Below are 23,751 nucleotides of genomic sequence, written 5' to 3' on the forward strand. Positions count from 1 at the left end.
CTCAATAATTATAATGACGTTTTGATAATACGATGGTGTACGAGTATGAAGTTAATTTTTCTAGTTTTGTTTCATAACTAATCGTTCATTATCAACATATGCACACTATCGAGATACTATTTACAATTTTACAAATCACGCCACTCATATTTAATAGCAAATGCGCGCTGTTTATCGCTTAAATCATGTTTAAAGTGCACTATAAAAACAAGCAGAACTAATATTAATAAGATTGGTGTTGGAATTATTAGCGTGATACTGAATATACAAATAAGCACGAGATTCCTGATTGATACATCACAGTAAAAGCTATTTTATATTTTTATTCCACAAAATCTACTGAACATCGCAAAAAAGGAACAAAAAAATCGTTTTTTACAATTAGTTATGTCGCAATGTAGTAACTTTGGAAAGAGAAGAAAAATAAAAGAAAACGAAAATTAAATGCTGAATGAATTTTTTTCCATAAAGCTGACCTTTTTCGATAAATTTGCTTTTCAATTGCCATTTTTATCACTTTAGCCATATTAATTTCTTCGATTGTTTGAACACTGCTTCATTCATGCAGACGTTTTTGATGAAGTTGATTCACCTTCTGCGACATTTTCAACAACCCTCAAAAGATGCGTGTATCAATTTACCAGCTGTCGGATCATTATTTTGTGAATTTAAGCATTTTGAGTGAAGCAAAAATGGATAAAAAGGAATTTCGTGTGTTGATAAAATATTGCTTTTTGAAGGGAAACAATACAGTTGAAGCAAAAACTTGTCAGTTACAAGTTTCACAAGTCAGTGAAAACGATGGCAAAAATCCATGAATTGGGCTTCGAATTGCTTCCTTATCCATCGTATTCTCCAGATCTGGCCCCCCAGTGACTATTTCCTGTTCTCAGATCTCAAAAGAATGCTCCCTGGGAAGACATTTCCGTCGAATGAAGAGATGATCGCCGAATCTGAGGCCTATTCTGAAGCAAGGGACAAATCGTACTACAAAAATGGTATCGAGAAGTTGGAAGGTCGCTATAATCAGTGTATCACCCTTGAAGGGAATTATGTTGAATAAAAAAACGAATTTCGCCAAAAAGATATGTTTTAATTGGTAGGCCGGTGACTTTTCAATTGAGCTTGATTAAGCTGTAGAAGTATACGTTTCACTGATCCGCTACTTTTAGAAAAAAAAAACTATTGAAATGTAATATTAAATCAAAGAAAATTAATGGTCTCATATTTTATCGATCGATCAAAGTATAGACCACATATACAATACTGATGAAAGAAACCCATCTGATAAAACATTATATTAATACATTATATAACTAAAAAATTATAAATATCAATATTAAATAATTAGTATTAACAATCATACTGTAATTTCGAATATATTATTATATTGAAAGGACATTTTGTTGTGTTGGATTGTAGACTATTAAACGATATTTTCAAATATAATCATCATAAAAAAAATTACATAAAATAATATTTTTCTTGATACTATAATTATCATATTCAGTTGATAGCTTGGTTGACGCAGTGGTAAAGGCGTCAGGACGGTCTACCTACTGTTGCGATAGTCGCGGGTTGGAATCCTGCTGGGGCATAGTCGTAAATTTATGTTTGTGATTGTCCTGCAAGAGTGTAAAATCTGACAAGGAAAATGATGCCAGTCACTCCACTAACCAGGCTGGGTAAGACCGGATGTCTTCTGGGATGATTTCTAAAGTTGGTCACTGGCCAGTCGGTAGGCTTAATGACGAGGACCGTGGTTCGGAGCCCACGTTAAATAGTAGGTCCAGTCCAGATAAAACCCTCGTTGGTAAAAAGGAGACTTTAAAATATAAAAAAATTATCATATTTTTATTGGCTTAAAATATCACCTCTACGGAGCAGCATCAGTTTGATTCCGAATGTTCATATTAAGGGGGCACATTGTTTTGATGGTCCAATTATTGACATTGACACAAAACCAAACAGGACTAAGATCAAAATATATTTATACAACCATACAGTGAACCAGTTTATCGACATTTTGATACCATGTAATTGGTATATCTTTAAAAGTATGATCGTCTCTTTTTTCATTGTCTGACATTGAAAAAAAATTAAGTTACTTTTAAAAAGGTTTAATAATAGAGTACAGAGCATGAATAAAATATTTCACTTAATTCATATTCTTCCTATAAAAAATTTACTTTCTGATCAAGAGATTGTTTCTTGTTGTTTTAAAATGTCACCTTTACATACAGTAATATTAAATAAGAACAGTTGCCTTGGAATGACGATTGTTCCTCTGTATCCACATTATACGTATGAAAATTTTCAAATCACGCGAGTGGAAATGTAATTTTTCTGATGTAACTATAATTATATATTTTAAAATCACTTTTTTTTTGTCTGTATGTATAACCAGTTCAAGGGTACCTTCTATAACAAATTACATATAATTTTACAGTCATCCACAGGCCGATCTTTCCTTCGTTGTTGTTTTTAAAGTGATTTTTAATAAAAACTCGAACGTTTTTGTCCGCTAAACAACCTAGACACCACGGGACGTAGCGTGATTAGGATTTAATAACAATTTACATATTTTTATAGTAAATCGTTAAATATACCGGGGCTTATTATATATTTTTCTTTTTTTGTAATAATCAATTAGATTGTAGTAACAAGTCAATTGAAAAGTCCCCGGCCTACCATAGTAAAACACATTTTTTGGCAAAACTTTTTTTTTATTCAACATAATTCCCTTCAATGGTGATACACTGATTATAGCGACCCTCTGGCTTTTCGATACCATTTTTGTAGTTCGATTCACAAACTAGTGATCCGACAACTGTGAATTCAGACACGCATCTTTTGAGGGTTAGGACTAACTAAAAAACATACGGATTTAATTCTAGTAGCGCCATCTATGTGTCAGACAGGGGACTTTTCAAATGACCTGTTATTATGTAATTAATAGATTTTCAGGTTAATAACTCATTGATAGTAGTTTTCCTGACATGCTTCTGTAAAGAAAGATTGTTTCTCTAAAATAATCTATATTTAAGACACTATTTTTATATTAATTTGAGTTTGAATGGTTAATCTGTTTACTAAAACCAATGATGGCATGAACCTAACTGTTCATATTCATAAAAGAGTTTGTTTTACTTCAATAGCAACAAAATTCCATATAGAAATGTTTGCTATTTGTTTGATTTCTTCTTTGGTCGTGACTCTAATATTAAAGAAAACATGGTTTAGTCTACATATTTTCTGTAACCTGATCAAATGACAGAAAACTAGAGCATACAATAATAACATAAATAAGTGAAGTCAGACATGGAAATTAAAGTTAACTAGAGTAAATCAGTGTATATTGAATTGACCTATAGTCATACTGTTATTTTTTATTATTAATCTCCTAGAACGTCAACAATCTGCCAGTGGGCAATAAGTATTATTATATGATTTCAGTTATATAATATAACCATCCTGACTTATAACCTAAATATTATTCTAGATACTATTCTAACTTATTCTAGATATTATTAAATCAGGCTCTATGTGTCTATTAATCAGTTCATATGGTAGTTTGCGTTTGAGCCTACGAACTTCACTTATCATCGCGCACATTTAACTGTTTGGCGAGTGCATTGGGATGCAATAATAGTCTTTCAGAGTACTGTGCACTTGCAATCCGAACCATATTCGTTATGGGTTCTATGGGGATATCGCGCTGAATCAGTTTGTTATACACGTAATATGTTGCATCGACGATAACTCGCAACACTTTATTCTGGAACCTCTGGAAGATATTTATGTTAGATTTGCTAGTAGTACCTAAGGCTCTAACTATTGACTTAAGCAACAAAACCTTGTTATCTAATTAAAATTTAGATTTACGCACTATCAGCCATTACATTTGGTTTAGTTTAACCCCAAGCTATTTGAGTTTTGTCACATACGTTTTTTCCATGTCAAACGTCGATCGAAATACATTCCCAGATATTTAACGTTGTCTGCTTGCGGAAGTTCATGATTATTCAATTTTACTGTGGGACACGTTCTTCTACAAACGGTGAATGTCACATGAGTAGATTTTGTCTCATTGGCTTTGATACGCCACGTTTTCAACCACAATTCGACTTTGTTAAGATGAAGTTGGCGTTTTCTTGTGGTTCGTTCAGCATATGTTGCAACAGTAGTGTTTCTTGAGGTCCGTAGGTCAGATGTACACAATAGATATAACAATGGGCCAAGAACACTGCCCTGTGGAACACCCGAATATATTGGGTGTAGGCCAGTGTATTCGTCACCCTGTTTGACAATAAAATTTCTGTCTGTGAGGTACGATTTTCAGCAAGTTGAAAGTGCGCTACTGGGGCATACTATTAATACACCGATAAATATGAATAATGCTAATATCCTATAGAATCACAACTAAGATTAACGTACGCGCTAAGATTTCCTACACGACAAGGCCATGAATGACTAATGTTATTAGGAATTAAGACGAGTTTTATAGTTTAAAAGTTCGACGTTTAATTAATCATCCATTCAGTAGTTCTGTAATACCAAAAAACCATTAAATCTTAAGCCATGGTTTTTAACATTAAGTTTACATTAACCTAGTTGCATGAAATCTATAAAACAATCCAGTATTTGTGATGTTACTAAGTAGATTTATTAATTATAATGAATTTCTTACAATGATAATGGTTCCTCGCTTTCTTGGTTAAATAAAAGGTTGGGCAAAAATAGTGTCGGTTTCGTATCTCAGTTCCTGTCATAGCAACAGTATAAAAGCAGCCTCACTCGTTTACTCGGTCAAGAGTTACTGTTTCCCTAATACAAAGAAAATAATATAATTTTGGGACATATACACAAAATTAAATTACAAACAAAACAAATCTAATTTGTTACTCGGCACTGATTTCAAAGTGATAAGTTGGTATATTAAGCTAAATTGTGTGTAAAATGTCAATTGAAAAGTCCCCGGCCTACCATAGTAAAACACATTTTTTTGGCAAAATTAGTTTTTTATTCAACATAGTTCTTCCCAGGGAGCATTCTCTTGAGATCTTAGAACAGGAAACAATCACTGGGGGCTAGATCTGGAGAATACGGTTGATGAGGAAGCAATTCGAAGCCCAATTCATGGATTTTTGCCATCGTTTTCACTGATTTGTGATACGGTGCATTGTCTTAGTGAAGCAGCACATTCTTTTTCTTCAAATGCGGCCGTTTTTCGGCTATTTTGTCGTTCAAATAGTCCAATAACGCTATGTAATAGTCGCTGTTAATGGTCCTTCCATATTAATTTTTTCACAATAACAAAAGTTGCTTCACTCAAAATGCTATAATTCACAAACTAATGATCCGACAGCTGTTATGGATTTAATTCTAGTAGCGCCGTCTATGTGTTTAATTGACCTGTTATATAGTAGTATATAAAATACGTGTAGCACATATGTTAAATAAGGTTTCAGTTTATTTTTAATTAGTTATTACAACGATTATTATATACATATCTTATTTTAAAACGTTTCTTTGTGTGAGAAATCTAAGTTTGATTATTTTTAAAATTTTTAGTGAGTTTTTTATTTGTTTTTTGAAGTTGATGCATTTTTCTCCACGTATTATTCATCATATAGATTCCGAGATGAAAAATTCCTCATAAAGGTAATTCAGAGGTCTATTCAATTCAATTTTTGGCTTCTGCCTAAGAACTAATGTGATGCTCGGACAGTCCATGATAAATTATCGACCAGTACCTATCGTAATCCAACGAAGCTAAGTTTGGTGAATAAGACCGGTGGATGGTGCTTTCTGTTTGCGAATCTTCAAACAGAAAACATCTTTCCTTCTATAGTTTGACTTAAGCGAATCAATTTCATTTTTTAGCGATATCCAAGGGTGATTTAGTCCGACTTGATGTTTCAATTATTTGTTTCTGGAAAATTAAGCGTGACTAACACTTGATTAAGAAAAAAAACTGCGATACAGATACAAAATTGATAGTACCTAAATGTTATGTTGTTGGTCGATGGCTAATTTTCCCATATGATGTAAGTCAGACGATTTTATATCATTTAACTACTAGTGTTGTCTTTTTTGTCATTTTGCGTTTTTGTTGTGATTTAATTGTCATTTTTTGACGTGTTGTCATTTCACACAATTAGTCACTATTTACAAATTGTGTCAGCTACATTATTTTCACATTAACCGTAATAACCAAAACGATACTAGGTATTACCAATGACATTGAATCATACCTGCATTATTTTATGAAAGGTTATTGTTAATATATAATTATATACATATTTCTGTAACGTTGCTGTACCTGTAAATACTTTATTCTATAAAGACTACATAATTACACAATTATAATATTTATATAATAGTGGAAAATGACTCAGGTCTAACTTATGCAAACTTTTTGCGGATAATACGAGCTGTAATAATTTAAGTACAAGACAAATGCTAATTAACATGCCATATAACCTATATCCATAAATAAATAAATAACATCAATTAAGATTCGATTGATTGAACTATCAGCAGCTTATATTGGCAGCTTAGTTTAATATCCTTATTGAGCTATTTTTATTGTTTAAACATCTCTTATTAGCTAACGAATATGTTTAAATACAATATTGGTCCAAACATAGACGGCTTTCAATTTGAATACTCATCTAATTCCAAGTTGACGATTAGGATTTGAAAACAATTTCTTTGAACATTGAAGGTTGTAAAGCCTCTGTATTTATAAAATGATGTATTTAACAAGTATTTATTTACTATACGAAACAGCAACAAATATAAGCAATTTTAATTAAGAAGCTTTTTACATTTTTGTACTAAAGAATGTTTGTAAACATCTAACATCGACTGACTTTTAATCCTTTTATTGTTTAAAACACTAACAAAATGTTTATATTTTAATCTTAAGAACGAAGTTCTATTTACTTTCTCCAGTTTGACATTTTGACTTGCTACGATAGCGTATTTCTAAATAAAAATGTTAATACTAGAATTTTTTGATGTTGTTTCATCTTCTCCGTTATGGTAGATGTTTTATATCTAGTCTAGTTTTCAAAGAAAAATAACATTGACTTTTGGATAGACAACATTTTACGATTTATAATTTTTAAATAAATTACATCATGAGTTTCTTTAAGGTACGTTCAATAAAGAAACAAAAGGTTTTAAAATAGTTTCCTGTATCTTTATGTATCTTGGTTATCACTTCCACTCCATAATTAACTATTTAGTGGCTAGAAAATAATACTCAAGGACAAAAAAAATAATAATAACATAGAAAAAGATATTTTCCAGCTATTTTTCTTCAGCATTTTCAAAATGTTTCTTCACTGAGATCTGTTATGTGTCACTTGTCTCAAGTCTGATACATTTTTATATTCGCAATTAATATCGATTGCTAGGTTATGTAAACGTTCCGTAAAAATCTTGATGTCCTAACTTTAATTTTGCATATTAAACTGCATTTGTATATCTATATATTTTTTATTTCTTAGTTTACTTCCCATCTCCATTGACCATCCCTTGGTTCTTGCTCCTGCAAATGTCTGAAAATATTCCTATCAGATATTTATAATCTTTTCTCATTCAGTCATCTGGTGCTGAAGTAATAAACGACCAAGATGCAGGAACCTTTGCTTCTCTAAAATGGTGCTTCTAGAGGAAAAAAAATATCACAATTAAGATTAAGTTTTCGCAATACACCTGCATAGGTCCGAGACTTGGGCTTGAACAGTCTACTGGATTTAGGTTTTTCAAACACCACGTTTAAAACAAATTGTAGCCAAATTACAGATACATCTTTAAGAGATTGTATTAGACTCTAAGAATTCATTCGTTATTAAGGAACATATCCAGAGGCGCAGATTACAATTGTTTGGAAATCAACCTTTTATCTGGAAGACGGTATAAGTAGCTCGGAAAAGAACATGGATCTAGATCAAGTAACAGCAGCATATTGGTGGAGAAGCAGACGCCTTTCTCGAGCGCTGGATATGGATTGATAATAATGATGAGATTGATGAGCTTCATTGAAATTCTGCACTTTTATAGTTTGATACAATACAGTTCTTTTAATTGTGTAATAAATCAAAATTAACATGCCATATTACCTATTTCCATAAATAAATAAATTTAATTAAACCACCTTTATATCTACAAAATGGTGTATTTAGTATGCTGAAGTATTTATTTATTATACGAAACAGCAACAAATATAAGCAATTTTAATTAAGCAGCATTTTACATTTTTGTTCTAAAGAGTGTTTGTAAACATCTAACATCAACTGACTTTTAATCCTTTTAATTTTTAAAACACTAACAAAATGTTTGTATTTTAATCTAAAGAAGGAAGTTTTATTTACTTTTAAATATTATTTAACATTTATATAAAAATGTTAATACTAGAATTTTTTGATGTTATTTCATCTTCTCTGTTATGACGGATGTTCTAGATCTAGTCTAGTTTAGAAAGCAAAATAATATTGACTATTTGGATTGACAATATTTTACGATTTCTAATTTTTAAATAAATTACATCATGAGTTTCTTTAAGGTGCGTTCAATAAAGAAACTAAAAGTTTTTAAATAGTTTCCTGTATCTTTGTGTATCTTGGTCATCACTTCCACTCCATAATTAACTATTTAGTGGCTAGAAAATAATACTCAAGGAAAAAAATAAGTAATAACAGCATAGAAAAACATATTTGCCATATGGTGGATATGGTCACAGATTAATGAAACATATTTTTATTTTACTAATAATAGGATTTTTGTGAATATTAATCTTAAATATTAAATTTTTAATCAATTATAAACTTTGTTCTGTAGTTTTTACAACGTTTGAATTGATGTTTTCTGTACCTTAAAACTTTCGATATAGATGACTAAGTTTCATTATGTATATTTTACGGGCTATGAAAGACAATGGCTCAAATTTTTATAAAAAAATTCTACCAGCTATTTTTCTTCAGCGTTTTCAAAATGTTTCTTCATTGAGATATATTATGTATCACCTTCATCAAGTCTGATATCTTTTTATATTCGCAATTAATATCAATTGCTAAGTTATGTAAAAGTTCCGTAAAAGCCTTGACGTCCTAATTTTGAATTTGCATGTTAAATTGTATTTATATATCTATATATTTCTTTATTTCTTAGTTTACTCTCCATCTCCGTGGACCATCCCTTGGTTTTTGCTCCTACAAATGTCTAAATGTCGAAAATATTCCTATCTATATACATTTCTATACAGTATATTTCATTTAATTGTGTAATAAGTCTTCAGAGAGCTAATAAGCAAGATTTTTGGGGTGTTCTCGTAGACCTTCTCCCTCTAAACCTTCTTGGAATCCCTCTACTAAGTGTAGAGACATACATAAGTGTTATCATTTTAATGTATATCTGATGACTCTTGCCAGTGCCATATATTTAGAAACTTGAGTTTCATTGTCAAAAAATACGCTATTATTTAGAATATTTCTTAAAATATATGCATAATTGGACCCAGTCTTTAACTATGCCCCGATAGGTCAAACTACTAATATCAAAACATCGAAAACCGAGCTAATCTCCGACATAGTGTGCACATAAGCGAATGCTCTGCAAATGCAACAGATAAAATAAAGCAGAACATCGAACATTGTTCCGATAATGACAATTTTTCGGTATGTTCTTACTCGCTTATCAGTCATTCTAAAGACATGATCGCCAATTTGGGTATAAATACCAAATCCCCGAATATATTGTTTAATTATATAAAAGTCTGCGACAGTGGCTCAGTGATAAGAAGAGGTGACAAATCGTTAAACATGAGTACGAGAATCTTCAAGTATTTCGGCAACTCTCTTGGACTTGAAACGTCGGAAAATGCCCCTTACACGTAAGTTTTACACGTTTACATTCAAACATCATAGTTCGTATACATTTATACCTTTAAAACAAGAAGTTAGAAACTAAAACTAACCTCATTAACGTCGCAATTTAATCCACTGTTATTATTTACATATAACGTGTACAACGATGTTACATAAACAATGATTGCTAAAAATTCTAGTGATATCGGGTCGGACATACAAATTATTAAGGTTGACCTTTTCAGTCTGTACGAATCACCCGATAATTGGGTCTTGGGAATTCTCCTCGGTAATTAGTTTGGATTAATCGACGTTATATAACAGGATCCGAACAATTACATGGTGTTTAAGAGTGAGACTGATCAATAGGAACAGTGAAGGTTACGAAGTCACCTTAAATGAAGGGCATGTGTTTGTTTTTTTTTATATTATTTGATAAATTCTGCACGAGGATATCTGCTGTAATTTTTGTATTTTTTTTTCGACAATGGCGTAGCTTTTATTGGGGTGCTATTAAGTTTCTTCTATTTGACAAAAAATACACTCACCAGGAACTTATATTATTAATTTAACTTATTTAATTTAAAGGAATACGTATTATGTTATGGTTTCATAAGTTTAAGAATAGTGAATTTATGGTCGAAGACATTACGAAACATTGTGAAAGTCCGAAAATGTACCAAGATACAGAATTGTAAGTTCATACAAAAATATAAACATTTAAATAACTGAATCAATAAAAAAAGCAGTATCATTAGGAAGTATCAAAGAAAAATATAATATTGTATAGAAAAAAGATGACATTAAATATAAACAACTAAAAGCTTTTCAAAACATTAGGCCCTTGAATGTATTTTAAGCTGAAAATGCTATAAATTGTATATAGAAAGTATCAATACACATAATTCTTAAACTCGATGGTTATTTGAAGTCCATCGAACAGTTTTAGAGGCTTATGATGATGCTCCTCTATCATATCCCAATTATCGATTTGCATGACAACGATCACTGGAGTAAAAAGTTGGAATAAATTTTCACTATTTATTGGCAAAAAAACCCAACTCATTCTCTCAAGGTGCTCTCGGGTAGTTTAGCAGATGATGAATCAACAGTTTCTAGAGGTACATAGGCAGTGGAAAAGGAGCCAAAATGGGTACCACACGAATTGACTGAAAATGCAATTTTGGACTGGTCATCTATGATATATTGCGGCTGGAAATGAAAAGTGGATCAACTACGACAATTCCATGTGAAAAAGTTGTAGGTTAGTCCAGAAGAACTAACCATATCTACACCTAAGTGGAATATTTATGGCCAAACAGCCTTGCTGTTCATATGGTGTGATCAGAAAGATCTAGTGTATTACGAACTACTGAAACTAAGTGAACCTATTACTGCCGATGTCCGGCGACTTCAATTGAACAAATTGAATGACGTATTAGCGCAAGAAGGACCAGTAATAGCGAGTAGCAGACGCAAGGTCACCCTCTTGCATCACAACTCTCGCTCATACGACATTACATTTGTAAAGGATACCCTCGCGCAGCATACTTACCAGATATAATGGCTTCTGATTATCACTTCTTCAGATCGATATAGCATGACTTGTCTAGCACATAGTTTCAAAAGGCTGGAGAAGAGCAAAAATGGTCATCAATGATTGGATCGCTGATCACAGCATCGTTTTTTCGACAGAGTATCGCCAGGTTGCGGAAAAAGTAAGAGAAAGTCGTAGAACATATTTTGATTAATATATATTTCAGCAATTTTCTCAATAAGTCACTTTTTTAAAGCGAAAACAATGATCAAATTATATATAAGTTCCTAATAGTAAATAATTTAGAAACCAATAACACGAGGTAAAGCAAAAATAAAATATTTTATTAATTACTAAGAAAATACAAAAATAAAGCCGAGAGATGGAACGCATTTTTTAATGGTTATTGAACATATAATATGGAATGTACATCAAACTCTACTGGAAACCAATCAAATGGAGCAATAAATGACATATGTATAGTTTTGATGGTAATATTTTCGTCGATTTGGTATCGATTATTTTAACATATTATCTTCCTTACTTTCATTATCCTGACTTTTATGTTACATCGATTTTACAATAAACGACACAATTAAAAACTAATTATCGGAAACAGAGATACGGAAGTGTAATAATTAATAGCAGAAATATTCGAAAATACTACTAATCTTATATAACCAAGTTTCTTACGTTAAGTAAGGAAATATATTTAACATCTTCATAATTATGTCAAATTATTACCCATTATTGTAGTATTTATGATACTACTATGTATGACATGTAGAATTAAATTCCTTATGTGTCCTAAAGAGACATCATAAGAGATTTCATGGAGCCATCATTCAACAATTGCAAAATAAACTTGCTCTCAGTACCCCGTATTTGGATCCCACATGAAAACACATTAACAGTTTTTCAATTGAAGGAAAAAATGGAATATAATAGAACTAGAATATGAATTCTAAGAAGGAAGAAATAAATATATACTTATATAAAAAATAACCTACATTTTATTCACCTTGACAAACCATCCAGGAAAAAACCTTTGAAATATACTAAATATATTCTTAATTATTATAAAATAAAAATAGATTCTTAATTTTATTAGAAATATGTTTCAACAAACCGAAACAAATAGATAGCAGATATGATCTTGTTCAGCAGGAAAGAATTGTAAAATTGATAAATCTTAGAAAGAACGGATGCTAGAAGGAGGACAAAATCAAAAATAAAAATATAAAAGAAAACAACACGGGGGTTTATCAAGAAGTACCAGCAATAGTTTCTTTTTCAGCAATTTATAAGGCACCAGCAATGATTTTTAGGAACAACAAATGATCCTCCATACCAATGATATTGCATATTAAGCGATAACAATTAGGTCGGACAATTGAAGGTCACATTAAATAGTTAAAGAGTTGTAAATAATTATTTCCGTTAGTCTGAGATTAGAACATAGTGATTCGAAACAATTTCACAGATTAAACAAAGCTAAATCTTTATTTATCATAAAATAAAGTATAACGTGAAATTCGCTGCACTTTTTGCTTGAAAAGAGAAACATTTCTACAAGTTACATCCAATCAAAATATTTTTTATCAATATCTACAACTGTTCCCATGAAATGTAGCAATTATCAATAAATTCAGTTTGCTTGTAATTCGAACTGCATTGGCTGTTACTTGAATAAAAAGAACAATATTGAAAGTATTAAAAATGCAATTTTAGTATAAGTAAATAATAAAGCCAAACTATTGTGATATTGTTATTTAACGTTAAATTGCTTAAATTGATATAAACAGTTTTAAAGTATTTATAATCGTCAAACTATACAGAATATGTATGGTAACAGAAAATCAAAAAAGTTAACCATACATTATTAAATCCAATAACGCACCATTTAAAGTAATCATCAAGGGTTCTTTCTTGTGTTAATATATAAATTAATTTTAATCTAGAAAACTTTAGTTAGTGAAAAACTAATACCAACTCAGTTTTAACACATGCAATAACTCACAATTCTTCCTGCAATACAATAATAAAAAACAAAAACATAACGGTAACGTAACAAGCTACAAATTTTAAAATAACTTCCTATGTTTAATATTCCAATCGTACCGTCGACTAAATTAGACAGGAAAAAAGATTTCAGCTTGATAGACAAAATCGTACACAATTCAAATTTTATTGATTCAATCTAATAATTGCGTGAAAGTCGATCTAATATAACACTTTACTACGTTTGTTTTATGACTTTGGAACTATACAAAAAAGATATGCATTCGAAATGAAAAATAAGTCTAATGAATCTAACGATAAGTAATATCACAACTTAATTATATATTAATTAACAATTATTTAATGAGTTTTTATCAAGCAAGTGTCCTGATCTAGTTCCTCTTGAGTTCTAACTTTTAAAACACATAGATGAAAATAAAACATACACTGTAATAGTTCAGTAGATTGCAATTATTTAAAAAAATATTTAAAAGAACCAGCAGAAAATTAATATAATTGCAATCCTGGAATAAATTTAAATGCTTGTATTAATATGCCCTTTCCTTTTAAACTGGATTTCAGCTTGATTTTCTTAAGCATAAAATAATATTTTCATAAACATTTAGATTTTTTTACTTTCAGTAAACCTACAGTAGTCGACATCTAATAATTCATGAAGTGTTAAAAATAATTCTTTAAAATATTCGGTTCACTCATAATATTCCCCAATAAACAGCAGTTTTTCATTGAATACAACCATGGTTTAACACTTTGTGTTAAAAATAGTTAGTTATATGGGTTAGTTAAACATAATTGTTTAATATGTAGTACAAACAAAAAGTATTAACAAGTACATTTTAGTTTATATTTTTAGAGTTAGAGTTTATATTTTTAATATATTTTAATAATAATATTATTGTTAGGTTATTTTATTTTCGAATATGATTGTATCTGTCTTTATATCACCACCTTTTTATCACAGCCATTGTCAAGGCTTTGGAAATTTTATCAATCTGATTTCAGATATACGTGAATGATTTAATCTGCTTTATAATCCTTAACTTCAGTGTTTTTTAGTGCTGCTCTTTGAAATATACTTCAATTTGTTTATAAAGAACAGATTGTTATTCAATAATTTTTCGTTTAATTCTGTTTTTGTAAAGTAGCTTAAGAAAGAAATGTTTTTATTGGAACTGGTGTGCAGTTAACGATTAATTTTTATCTCTCTTAACATTATTAATAAACAACAACAACTAAGATATTTTCCTCTGTATCACTAGTGTTCAGATATTAGTAAGATCAAATGTCTTTCTCTGTTAGAGGCGTGTAATGATATTATACATATTTAGAGGTCTGGATGCTTGAATGTTGACGTGATTTTAGAGTATTCTTTGTGTAGCTTGAACACGGGCATTCCGCTCTAACATTTCAATACCACTTTTGTTGAACGATTTATATTTTGCCCCAAAATAGACCCCAGTTAACCTCTTCATTCGAGCGAAATTTCTTACCGGTGAGCATTTTTTGAGATCTGCGAACAGCCAGTAGTCACTGGGAGCCAAATCTGGCGAATACGTTGGATGTGGGAGTAATTTGAAGTTCAATTCTTGTAGTTTGCCATTGTCTTGATTGACTTGTGACACGGTGCATTGTCTTGATAAAACAAATTGTTTTCTTTGCCATATGTGGTCGTGTCTTTGCAATTTAGGCCTTCAAACACTCCAATAACGCTATATAATGTTCATCGTTGATGGTATTTCACTTCTCAAGATAGTCGATGAATATTATACCACGCATATCCCAATATACCGAGGCCACAACCTTCCAGGTGATTGTTTTACATTCAGGCGCTTTGGATGAGGTTGGCCAGTTGCTGTCCTATCAGATGGCGAGCGTTTTGATTCTTTGAGTGAAGTGAAGGATCCATGTTTCATGCATTATCACATATACATGCAAAAATTCCAATTTGTTACTTTTAAACATGACCAAACCCAACTCAGACTCATAAACACGTTCTTGTTTTTGGTCAACAGTGAAAAAACGCGGCAACTATTTTGAACAGGGTTTTCTCATAGTCAAATGATCAGGCAATATAAAACCAACACGTTCTTTTGATATCTTCACGATGTTAGCTAACTCACGCAACTTCATTTTTCGATGATTCAAAACGATTTTGTAGATTTTTTAAATATTTTCTGGTGCTACCTCTTCATTTGGACACTCACTGCGTTCTGAATCATCAGTGTCTTTTCGACCATGTTTGAAGTCAGCCAACCAAACAAGTTTTATAGTTGTTTCTGATGAAGCGGAGTCCTTATAACACTTTTCAAGCCATTGCTTCACTCAAACGGTAGTCTTTCCTATCGGGAAGCAGTGTAGAGTTAAAACACTTGAAATTGTTTTTGTTCCATTGTTTTGAAAATAATAAAAGTAGTGTCATTCGTAGCTCAATAACTCACAAACTTATGAGTAGAATATCATGAAATTTAATTAGCTTCTTTTTGAAGGTTAGTACTAACTGAAAAAGCGGTGAATGCAATAAAACTAGTACATCTAAGTGTTAAGTCCGGGCCTTTTCAACCCCCTTTGTTATGTCGATTTTGATTCATTTAAATTATTTAATGAAGTTTTTTAATAGATATCACTTCTAGAACAAGTAATTAAAAATAAAAATAAAACCTACTCATTACTTTTAATAATATTATTAATCGAATAAGTTTGATGTTATTTGCGGCTTCATCTGTTTAACATAATAACTTTTACCAAGTTTTGTTTTATTGTTCTATGTGGTGGGTTTAATAACCAATAAACTATCACAATTCCAATAAATCCGTGAAAATAATATCTTGCATAACATTAAGGAACAAAATCGAATCCATCCGCGTTTTTCCTATGCGGGTACTTTCAGCAAATCACCAATTAAACAGTGATATTTTGTATGCCGAGGATTTGCTCTGATAATTCTGAAATATAGGAAGCAAATGTTTAATTTCATCGTTTTCTTCAAACAAGTGCATCCATTACGGGTATATTTTTTAGTTATTCAGTCGCGATATGTAGCTCGCGTCGGAATGGGTAACACGGCAAACGTTTGCAACAGTGGTAAAAGTGGGAAATACAGGAAAACGTATAATAGACGGTGAGTCGAAATAGATTAGTTTTTGTTATCGTCCAAATAATAATTATTAATTAATACCTGATTTATTTTTATCACCGTATATTAATTTTATTTATTTTTAATAGTCCATTTTCTTGTCTTTATATAAATAATATAAAAATATATTTTCTCTCCCCTTCTTAATTGTATAGAATATGGCGAGCGAATTCAAATTAATATTAAGCCTATAAATGGTTTTATTTCATTTGAAGTTTTATTGTGAAAAATCATTGTCCATTTGTTTATTAGTCTTTATGATAACTTAAATCTACGTATATAACTAGAAGGACCCACCGGCCCTTTCTCAGTCTCTGGTGAAATAATGTTTATACATGTCACTGCTGTATTTTTTATTATTCGCACCTCACTACACAACACTACACAAGATCAAAAGGTTTGATTCTTTTGAGTCTGTGTCCTGCTCTGGTAGTATACAAAAGTTGCAATACTTCAATATTCTCATATTCTCATGAGAATGGAGGCTCACGCCCCCTTGCAATTCTCTTGATTTCTTTACTGACTGTGGGTATCTGAAGGTGTCCATTTAGGTAGTCAGTTCTGTAGTATTTGGGTGCGCCCACGATGCTTCTCAGGACTTTGTTCCGAAACTTTTTTATTTTATTTATGTTACTCTTTGCAGAACATCCCCATAATTGAACTCCGTATGTCCATATAGGTTTCAGTATTTGCTTATATAATAGCAATTTATTATTTACTGGTAATCCATAATTTCCTATATTTCCTATATTTCAATTTCAATTCTTTTTTTCTGTTCTTTATATGTTCCTTCCAGCGAAGTTTTGCATAAAGATTTATTCCGAGATATTTAACGTTGTTTCTATATGGAGTGATAATATTATTTAATGTTATTGCTGTTTGTACGGTCTGATTGTAGGCGAAATGCACATACAGAGATTTACTTTCGTTATTTTTTATTTTCCAAACTTGTGTCCAATTATTTATATTGTCACTTGCCTGTTGTAATTTTCGTGTGGCTTCTACATTTTTGTCTCCGACAGCTGTGATCTCTGTATCATCAGCAAATGTAGCCATCACAATATTCTCCATTTGTGGTACATCACAAGTGTAGAGTAAATAAAGCATTGGCCCCATTACACTTCCTTGTGGTACATCTGCTTTAGCTTCTTTTATTTAGAGTAAGATTCTTCTTATTTAACTCTAAACATTCTGTCTCTAATGTACTATTTTAGTAGTTCGGTGTGTTATTGGTAATATTTTCTGTAGTTTGCCAACAAGGCCTTCATACCAAACCTTATCGAAGGCTTGTGATACATCTAAGAATGTAGCAGCTGAGCGTGCTTGTTAATAAACCCAAACTGGTCTGTTGGTATTAGGTTTTTTCTCTCTATGATCGGTTTTATTCTTTTCAACAGGAAGACTCCTCAACAGAAAGACTTCAAAGGCTTTTATGTCGTTTGGTGACTTTCCAGTTTTGGGGTATTATAATTTCCGCCATCTTTCAAATGACTGGGAGATATTTTAATTTAAATGCTGTATTGGTCAAGTTGGTGAGCCTTATAATTCCCTTTTTTGGTAGGTTTTGCAGTAATTCTCCTATTATGAAATTATGGCCAGGTGATTTTCTGGGATTAATGTCAGTTTTAATAACTTTGGTAGCATTGTCCATTGATAGAGGATACTTTTCCCCATCTTTCACGCAATTTATGGATTCCAACTCGAAAGAACAACGTTTTTTTAGGCTATTTACGAATGGACCCATTTTTTGATATCTTCATAAGATGTAAAGCGCTGCTCAGCGAGATGATCACTCATATGTCAGATCAAGCAGTCATTAGAAGGAGCAAGATCTGAAGAATGCGGTAGATTAGTTAGCACTTCCCATTTTAATGTTTTCAAGTATGTTTTCACCGGTTTTAAATATGTGGTCGAGCGTTGCCACGTTGAAGAATAAAATTGTTGAGTATTTACTCGTATTCCAACTGTAAGTCCGGTTTAGTTTAGTTTTTCCAATTCCTTATTCTCTCCAAATCAGATAGGCTTTCTCAAGGCATTTGATTCAGTCAGGAAATAATCCCAAGGGGATGAATCTGGGAAACATGCTGGATGGGGTATCAGTTTGTAACTTAATTCATGGATTTTTGTCGTGGTAACTACTCACGTGTGTACCCGTGAATTGTCTTGATGGGACAACTCTTTTTTCTTTGCCAACTGCGATCGTTTTTTCTACAAATCATTATCAAATCTCTCCGAACTATGACTATTATTCGCCGGTGATCGTTTTATTTTGCTGATGTGTTGAAAATATTTCGTTTTGGATTTACGCAATTTTCTTGTTTCGAATAACTCCATTGAAAAAATGCATCCATGTTTGTTTATAGCCTAGATTTTTACTTAGTTATTTATTTGTCTACAAAAAAATGTGAATAATTTGTGAGGCAATCCATTTTCGATCAATTACATATTTCCAAACGCGAGAAGTACTATTTAGAAAGACAAAGAAGCTATTTTTAATTGGAAATATCTGTTAAATATAGTAGTTCATCAGTTTACAACTTTTCCTGTCGTATTCAAGTCGATTTTTTACTGTAATGGTCCATTAAAAGCGAATAATTGCTGGTTGTTTAAAACAATCAGCATTTATACAAGTACCACTCATTCATATCATTTATAATTTATATCATCATCTATAATCAACATTATCTAAGAACCATAGAGCTATTTTAGTGGTATTTTATATATTTTAATCATAACTAAACAAACATATTTTTTGTTCTCTCGAATTAGTTTATATATTTTTAGATTATTTTTACGGAAAATGTTGGAATTATAAAATATTTAAATACCAAAATTTGCAATTCGTTCTCTTTGTCATGTTTTATTCAGCTGCATAATTGAATATACCATGTCCTTTTGCATTATTTTTGTGTAATGTGTAATGTTATTAAATTAATGTCTAATTATTATTTTGGAAAGATCTTGCATTATTGGCTTGTGGTCTTGGCCAAACACTAGTCTTATTTGTACTTTAGATATACAATCAATAAATTGCTCAGAAAAGCTGTTTATCTTCTACGTAATATATTTCTATATTTTTATTATACAGACCTTGAAATGGTTCCCAATCCCTAGTTAAATAAAAGGTAACTTGATCTGTTCAAAGGTCATTCTGTGCAAGTAACACATCACTCAATAACTCCCCAATCAATCAATAGATAAACCATTATTATTTATCAATCTGTATGATTCTTTACGTCTTTTTTATGTTGGTAGGACAAATATAAAAGAGGATATATAATATTGGATGTAATTGAATGCGTTGTATCTCAATAAATGTTAATATACATCTGTGAGGTACGATTTTAGAAACTGGAATGTGTACAGATCAGAAGCTATTTCAGTTTAACTGGCTGTCCAGTGTGCCACACCTCATCAAGAGTTTATTTTTTATTAAACAATATTTTTTATCGTTTAAACTTTTATCTGACCAATCTAATCTAACTTATTCTATTGTTCCGTACTTGTTACAGAATATATTTCTTTCCTCTGTTATTATTTAGAATCTCATAATATATGGAAGTAGTTTAGTCGTAACATGGCGTTAAATGTAAATGTAGTCGGCTTGGTTGGCACAGTGGTAAAGGCGATAGGACGGTCCACCTACTGCTGCGATAGCCACGGGTTCGAATCCTGCTGGGGCATGGTCGTAAATTTACTTTTGCGATTTTTCAATATTTGTAATTGTCCTAGGCAAGAGTGCAAAATCCGACAAGGAAAATGATCCCAGTCACGCCAATACCAGGCTGTATAAAACCGGATGTATTCTAAGTTGGTCACTCGCCAGTCGGTAAGCTTAATGCCGAGGACCGTGGTTCGGAGTCCACGGTAAACTGTAGGTCCAGTCCAGATAAACCCATAGTTGGTAAAAGGAAACTTTCTTTTCTTGTAAGACTCTTTCAGCTATAGACAGTTTGTAGATTAATAAATAAATCGTATTTCTAAGAAAATGTTAGTGATTCTTAATAGTATGATTCGAAAAAGAAATCATGCTACGCAAAACCATAAAACAGTTTTCTCATATATTATTCTTCAAAAATGGGCAAAAATTAATATCTCATTATAAACAGATATAATTTATGCTCGAATAGATATACATAGTTCAGTTAGGATAAGATGATTTTTCAAAATTTTTAAAATTCATTTAAAAAACTGTGCCTACTTGTTTATTCAAGGTCGTGTTTATTTTTGTTTATTACCAACACCAAATTTTGGTGTCCTATTCTTTTGATGTTGAATTTGTAATTATTTAAATCATCTAGTTGCAATTACGTATAATTCCAGCATCCTAACTGCTATTTTTACGTTAGAATGTGACCGTAATAAATTTGAATACCAACTAAAATGAGCAAAATGTTCTCTTCTTTCGTATATTCCGCGCTAAAATAAATTAACCAAGCTAAATTTAAACTTGCCACCGTGTATCATAAACGAAATGTTTTGTATATTTACTTTTTATCGTGGAGTTACACCCTCGGACTGTTCTTTTGACCTCGCACAACGTTACATAATTAAACTTTGTTTATTTATATTAGCAAAAAGCGAATTAACTTTTATCACTCGGCTAATGTAAGGCAATTTAATTTTAATTTCCATAATTATCTCTGCGCATATTTAGCGTGTATTTTTTACGTTGATTATTTCTGAATATTTTGGAGATCTCTCCGAGTTGGTGTCAAGGACTCTTACTATTTGAAGATCAGTTTGGGAGGAATTGGAGTGAAGTACGCTCACTCAAGTGTTGACGAGAGACGATACTAAAATCCGCCGTAAATTGATCATTATTGACAGGAAAAATAATAAAACAATCATCTCTTGTATAAGATCAATAGCTTTTCAGATACGACCAAACATTATGTTCAAAATTTTTTTACAAAAAACTCATTTTGAACGTATTTTTGGAATACTTAAATTTAGATAGTCCTATCAGGTTAATAATCATCACATCTTACATAAGTATTTATATATTTATAAATATATCCTTGATTAAACTAGAGTTATAATGAGAAATCTAAAAATGACACATGATAATGTTTACAATTATAATGTTTTAACAATATTTTTTTTCTTTTAATTCATTAAAAATATTAATTTAATATTTAAACTTTGCTGTTTCTCTTTATAAATAATATAGAAATTTGGCAAGTTTATAGTGACAGTTTTAGTTAAAGTTTACCTTAATATTTTTCTTTTATTAGGTAGCAAAATTATGATATATCCTAATAGAACAAACTAAAATTAAATACGTATGAAGTTTATAAAAAAAATCACAAAAACATCTGTTAGAAATTAGTAACACTTTATTCAATAGGCGAGAAAAAAATACAATTACATATATATATAGATAGATACGTGGAACAAAAGTCTCGCTGCCATTTTGATTGCCTATAACTTTGCTCAAAGAAAAGATAAGTAAGTTTGGTTTTCATAAAAAGTTTATTTGGTCTTTTTCCACATTTTTCCCGCTATTAATTGAAAAATTATATCGGCTAAATAATGACCGTGATTCGCTATGGAACTTTCGGTTCTTTTTAAGGCATTTTTTATTACATCCTGCAATATGTGAGGCTGAATTTCTTCAATTTCGTGACGAATATTATCTTTAAGATGTTTAATCATTTGGGGCTTATTCACATAAACTTTTGATTTTAAAAAACCCCATAAGAAAAAGTCTGGTGCTGTTAAATCCGGGGATCTGGCTGGCCATGCGAAACGCCACTTCGCGAAATTAGACTTCGTGGAAAAACGTTATTCAATAATTGAATTGTTGAACGAGCTTTGTGTGCTGTGGCCCCGTCTTACTGAAACCACATGTCTTCTAGTCCTTGCTCTTCCATTTCAGGCAAAAGAAAATTTCGAATCATTCTTGGTACCGTTCAGCAGTAACAGTAACAGCAACACCTTGGTCATTTAAAAAAAATAGGGACCAATGATGTTTCCATCATAAATACCACACCATAGAGTTGTTTTTAGTGGATACAATGATGTTTCATGAATTAATTGACGATTCTGTGCTCCCCAAAACCCACGGTTCTGTTTATTAACGTGGCCACTGAGAACAAAATAGGCTTCATCGCTCATGATTAATTTAGACGAAAAGTCTCCAATTTCACCAGACAGCCTTAGGATTGCATTACTGTACTCAACTAGTTGATTAGGATATCTCAGTAACAATTTTTGGACTAATTGAATTTTGTATATTTTGGGAATATTTTGAAATCAGTTCGAATTGATGATGGAGACTCTGCAGATCGCGCACCACACCCACATTTTCAGCGTTACTAGATGTCCGTTGTCTTCCAGAATGAGGAGCCCTCTCTGCTGTCATACCGTCCTGTCGAAAATTCGTATGTAAACGGTAAATTGTGATTTTGTGAGGCACTGTGAGACGATTAGGATATTGTTGACGCAATTTCCGTGGAAAATAAGGTGGAAATAATAATGGAACGATTATTTTCAATAACGTCAATACATAACATCCAAATCTTCTCCAGACCTAACTCCAGGTCTTCTGCCTTATTTGCCTCGAACACTGTTTCTTATATACCAAGACACATTGACAACATTAAGACGCCTCAATATGTTCCCAAGCGTTCAATAATTAGGTTATTGAAGTAAATCCATTATAGTTGAAGTAAGTTTTACAGTTTCAATTCAATACTAGAAAGAACAAACTGGTAAAACAGAGAGAGCCCCGCCAATAGTCACGTGGCCGTGGATATTTAATAAATAACATTATAAATTTACTGGTATTATTGTTTTTTGACAATCGATATCAATGTCACATCATTTATCAGAGTTATTCAATATTACTTAGTAGTGACCTGATATATAGTTACAGCGAAGTGAAAGAATAGATATCTGGTGACATAAACATGACTTCCAGGGCGAATATCCCCAATAGCACTGAATCTGCAAATTTCTCAATATATCCTGACATTTTTGGAAGGCGCGATTTAAGGTATAATTTTGTAAAAACTATTTATGCTTGAATATTAATATTTTTAACTTATTTGTTTGTTCATCAATACACTCAAATAATTAAACATACTAATAGAACGAAATACGTAGAACTAATAATTACAGGGACGCCAGTGTAGACAAACCAGTAGTAGTTATTATAAGACTTGTACTAGTTGCGT

At 31.3% G+C, this 23,751-nt stretch overlaps 1 protein-coding gene across 2 annotated transcripts in view; it reads left to right on the forward strand.

The window, feature by feature from the left end:
• Positions 1-23,751, forward strand: part of Men (NADP-dependent malic enzyme) — a 52,023-nt gene that overhangs the window by 4,522 nt on the left and 23,750 nt on the right. Inside the window, exon 1 of one of the 2 annotated variants that reach the window (XM_076396882.1) lies at positions 9,596-9,904. The exons of the other annotated variant lie outside the window; for it this stretch is intronic. Coding sequence (XP_076252997.1) covers positions 9,726-9,904 — 179 coding nt within the window. The 5' untranslated portion in view covers positions 9,596-9,725. Of the gene's footprint in view, positions 1-9,595; positions 9,905-23,751 lie in introns of those variants that run through there. 2 annotated transcript variants of the gene reach the window in all.

This window comes from Rhynchophorus ferrugineus, unplaced genomic scaffold, assembly GCF_030347505.1.
Source record: "Rhynchophorus ferrugineus isolate W39M unplaced genomic scaffold, kcgeb_rfMv2 rfM2, whole genome shotgun sequence".
Taxonomy (NCBI): Eukaryota; Metazoa; Arthropoda; class Insecta; order Coleoptera; family Curculionidae; genus Rhynchophorus; species Rhynchophorus ferrugineus.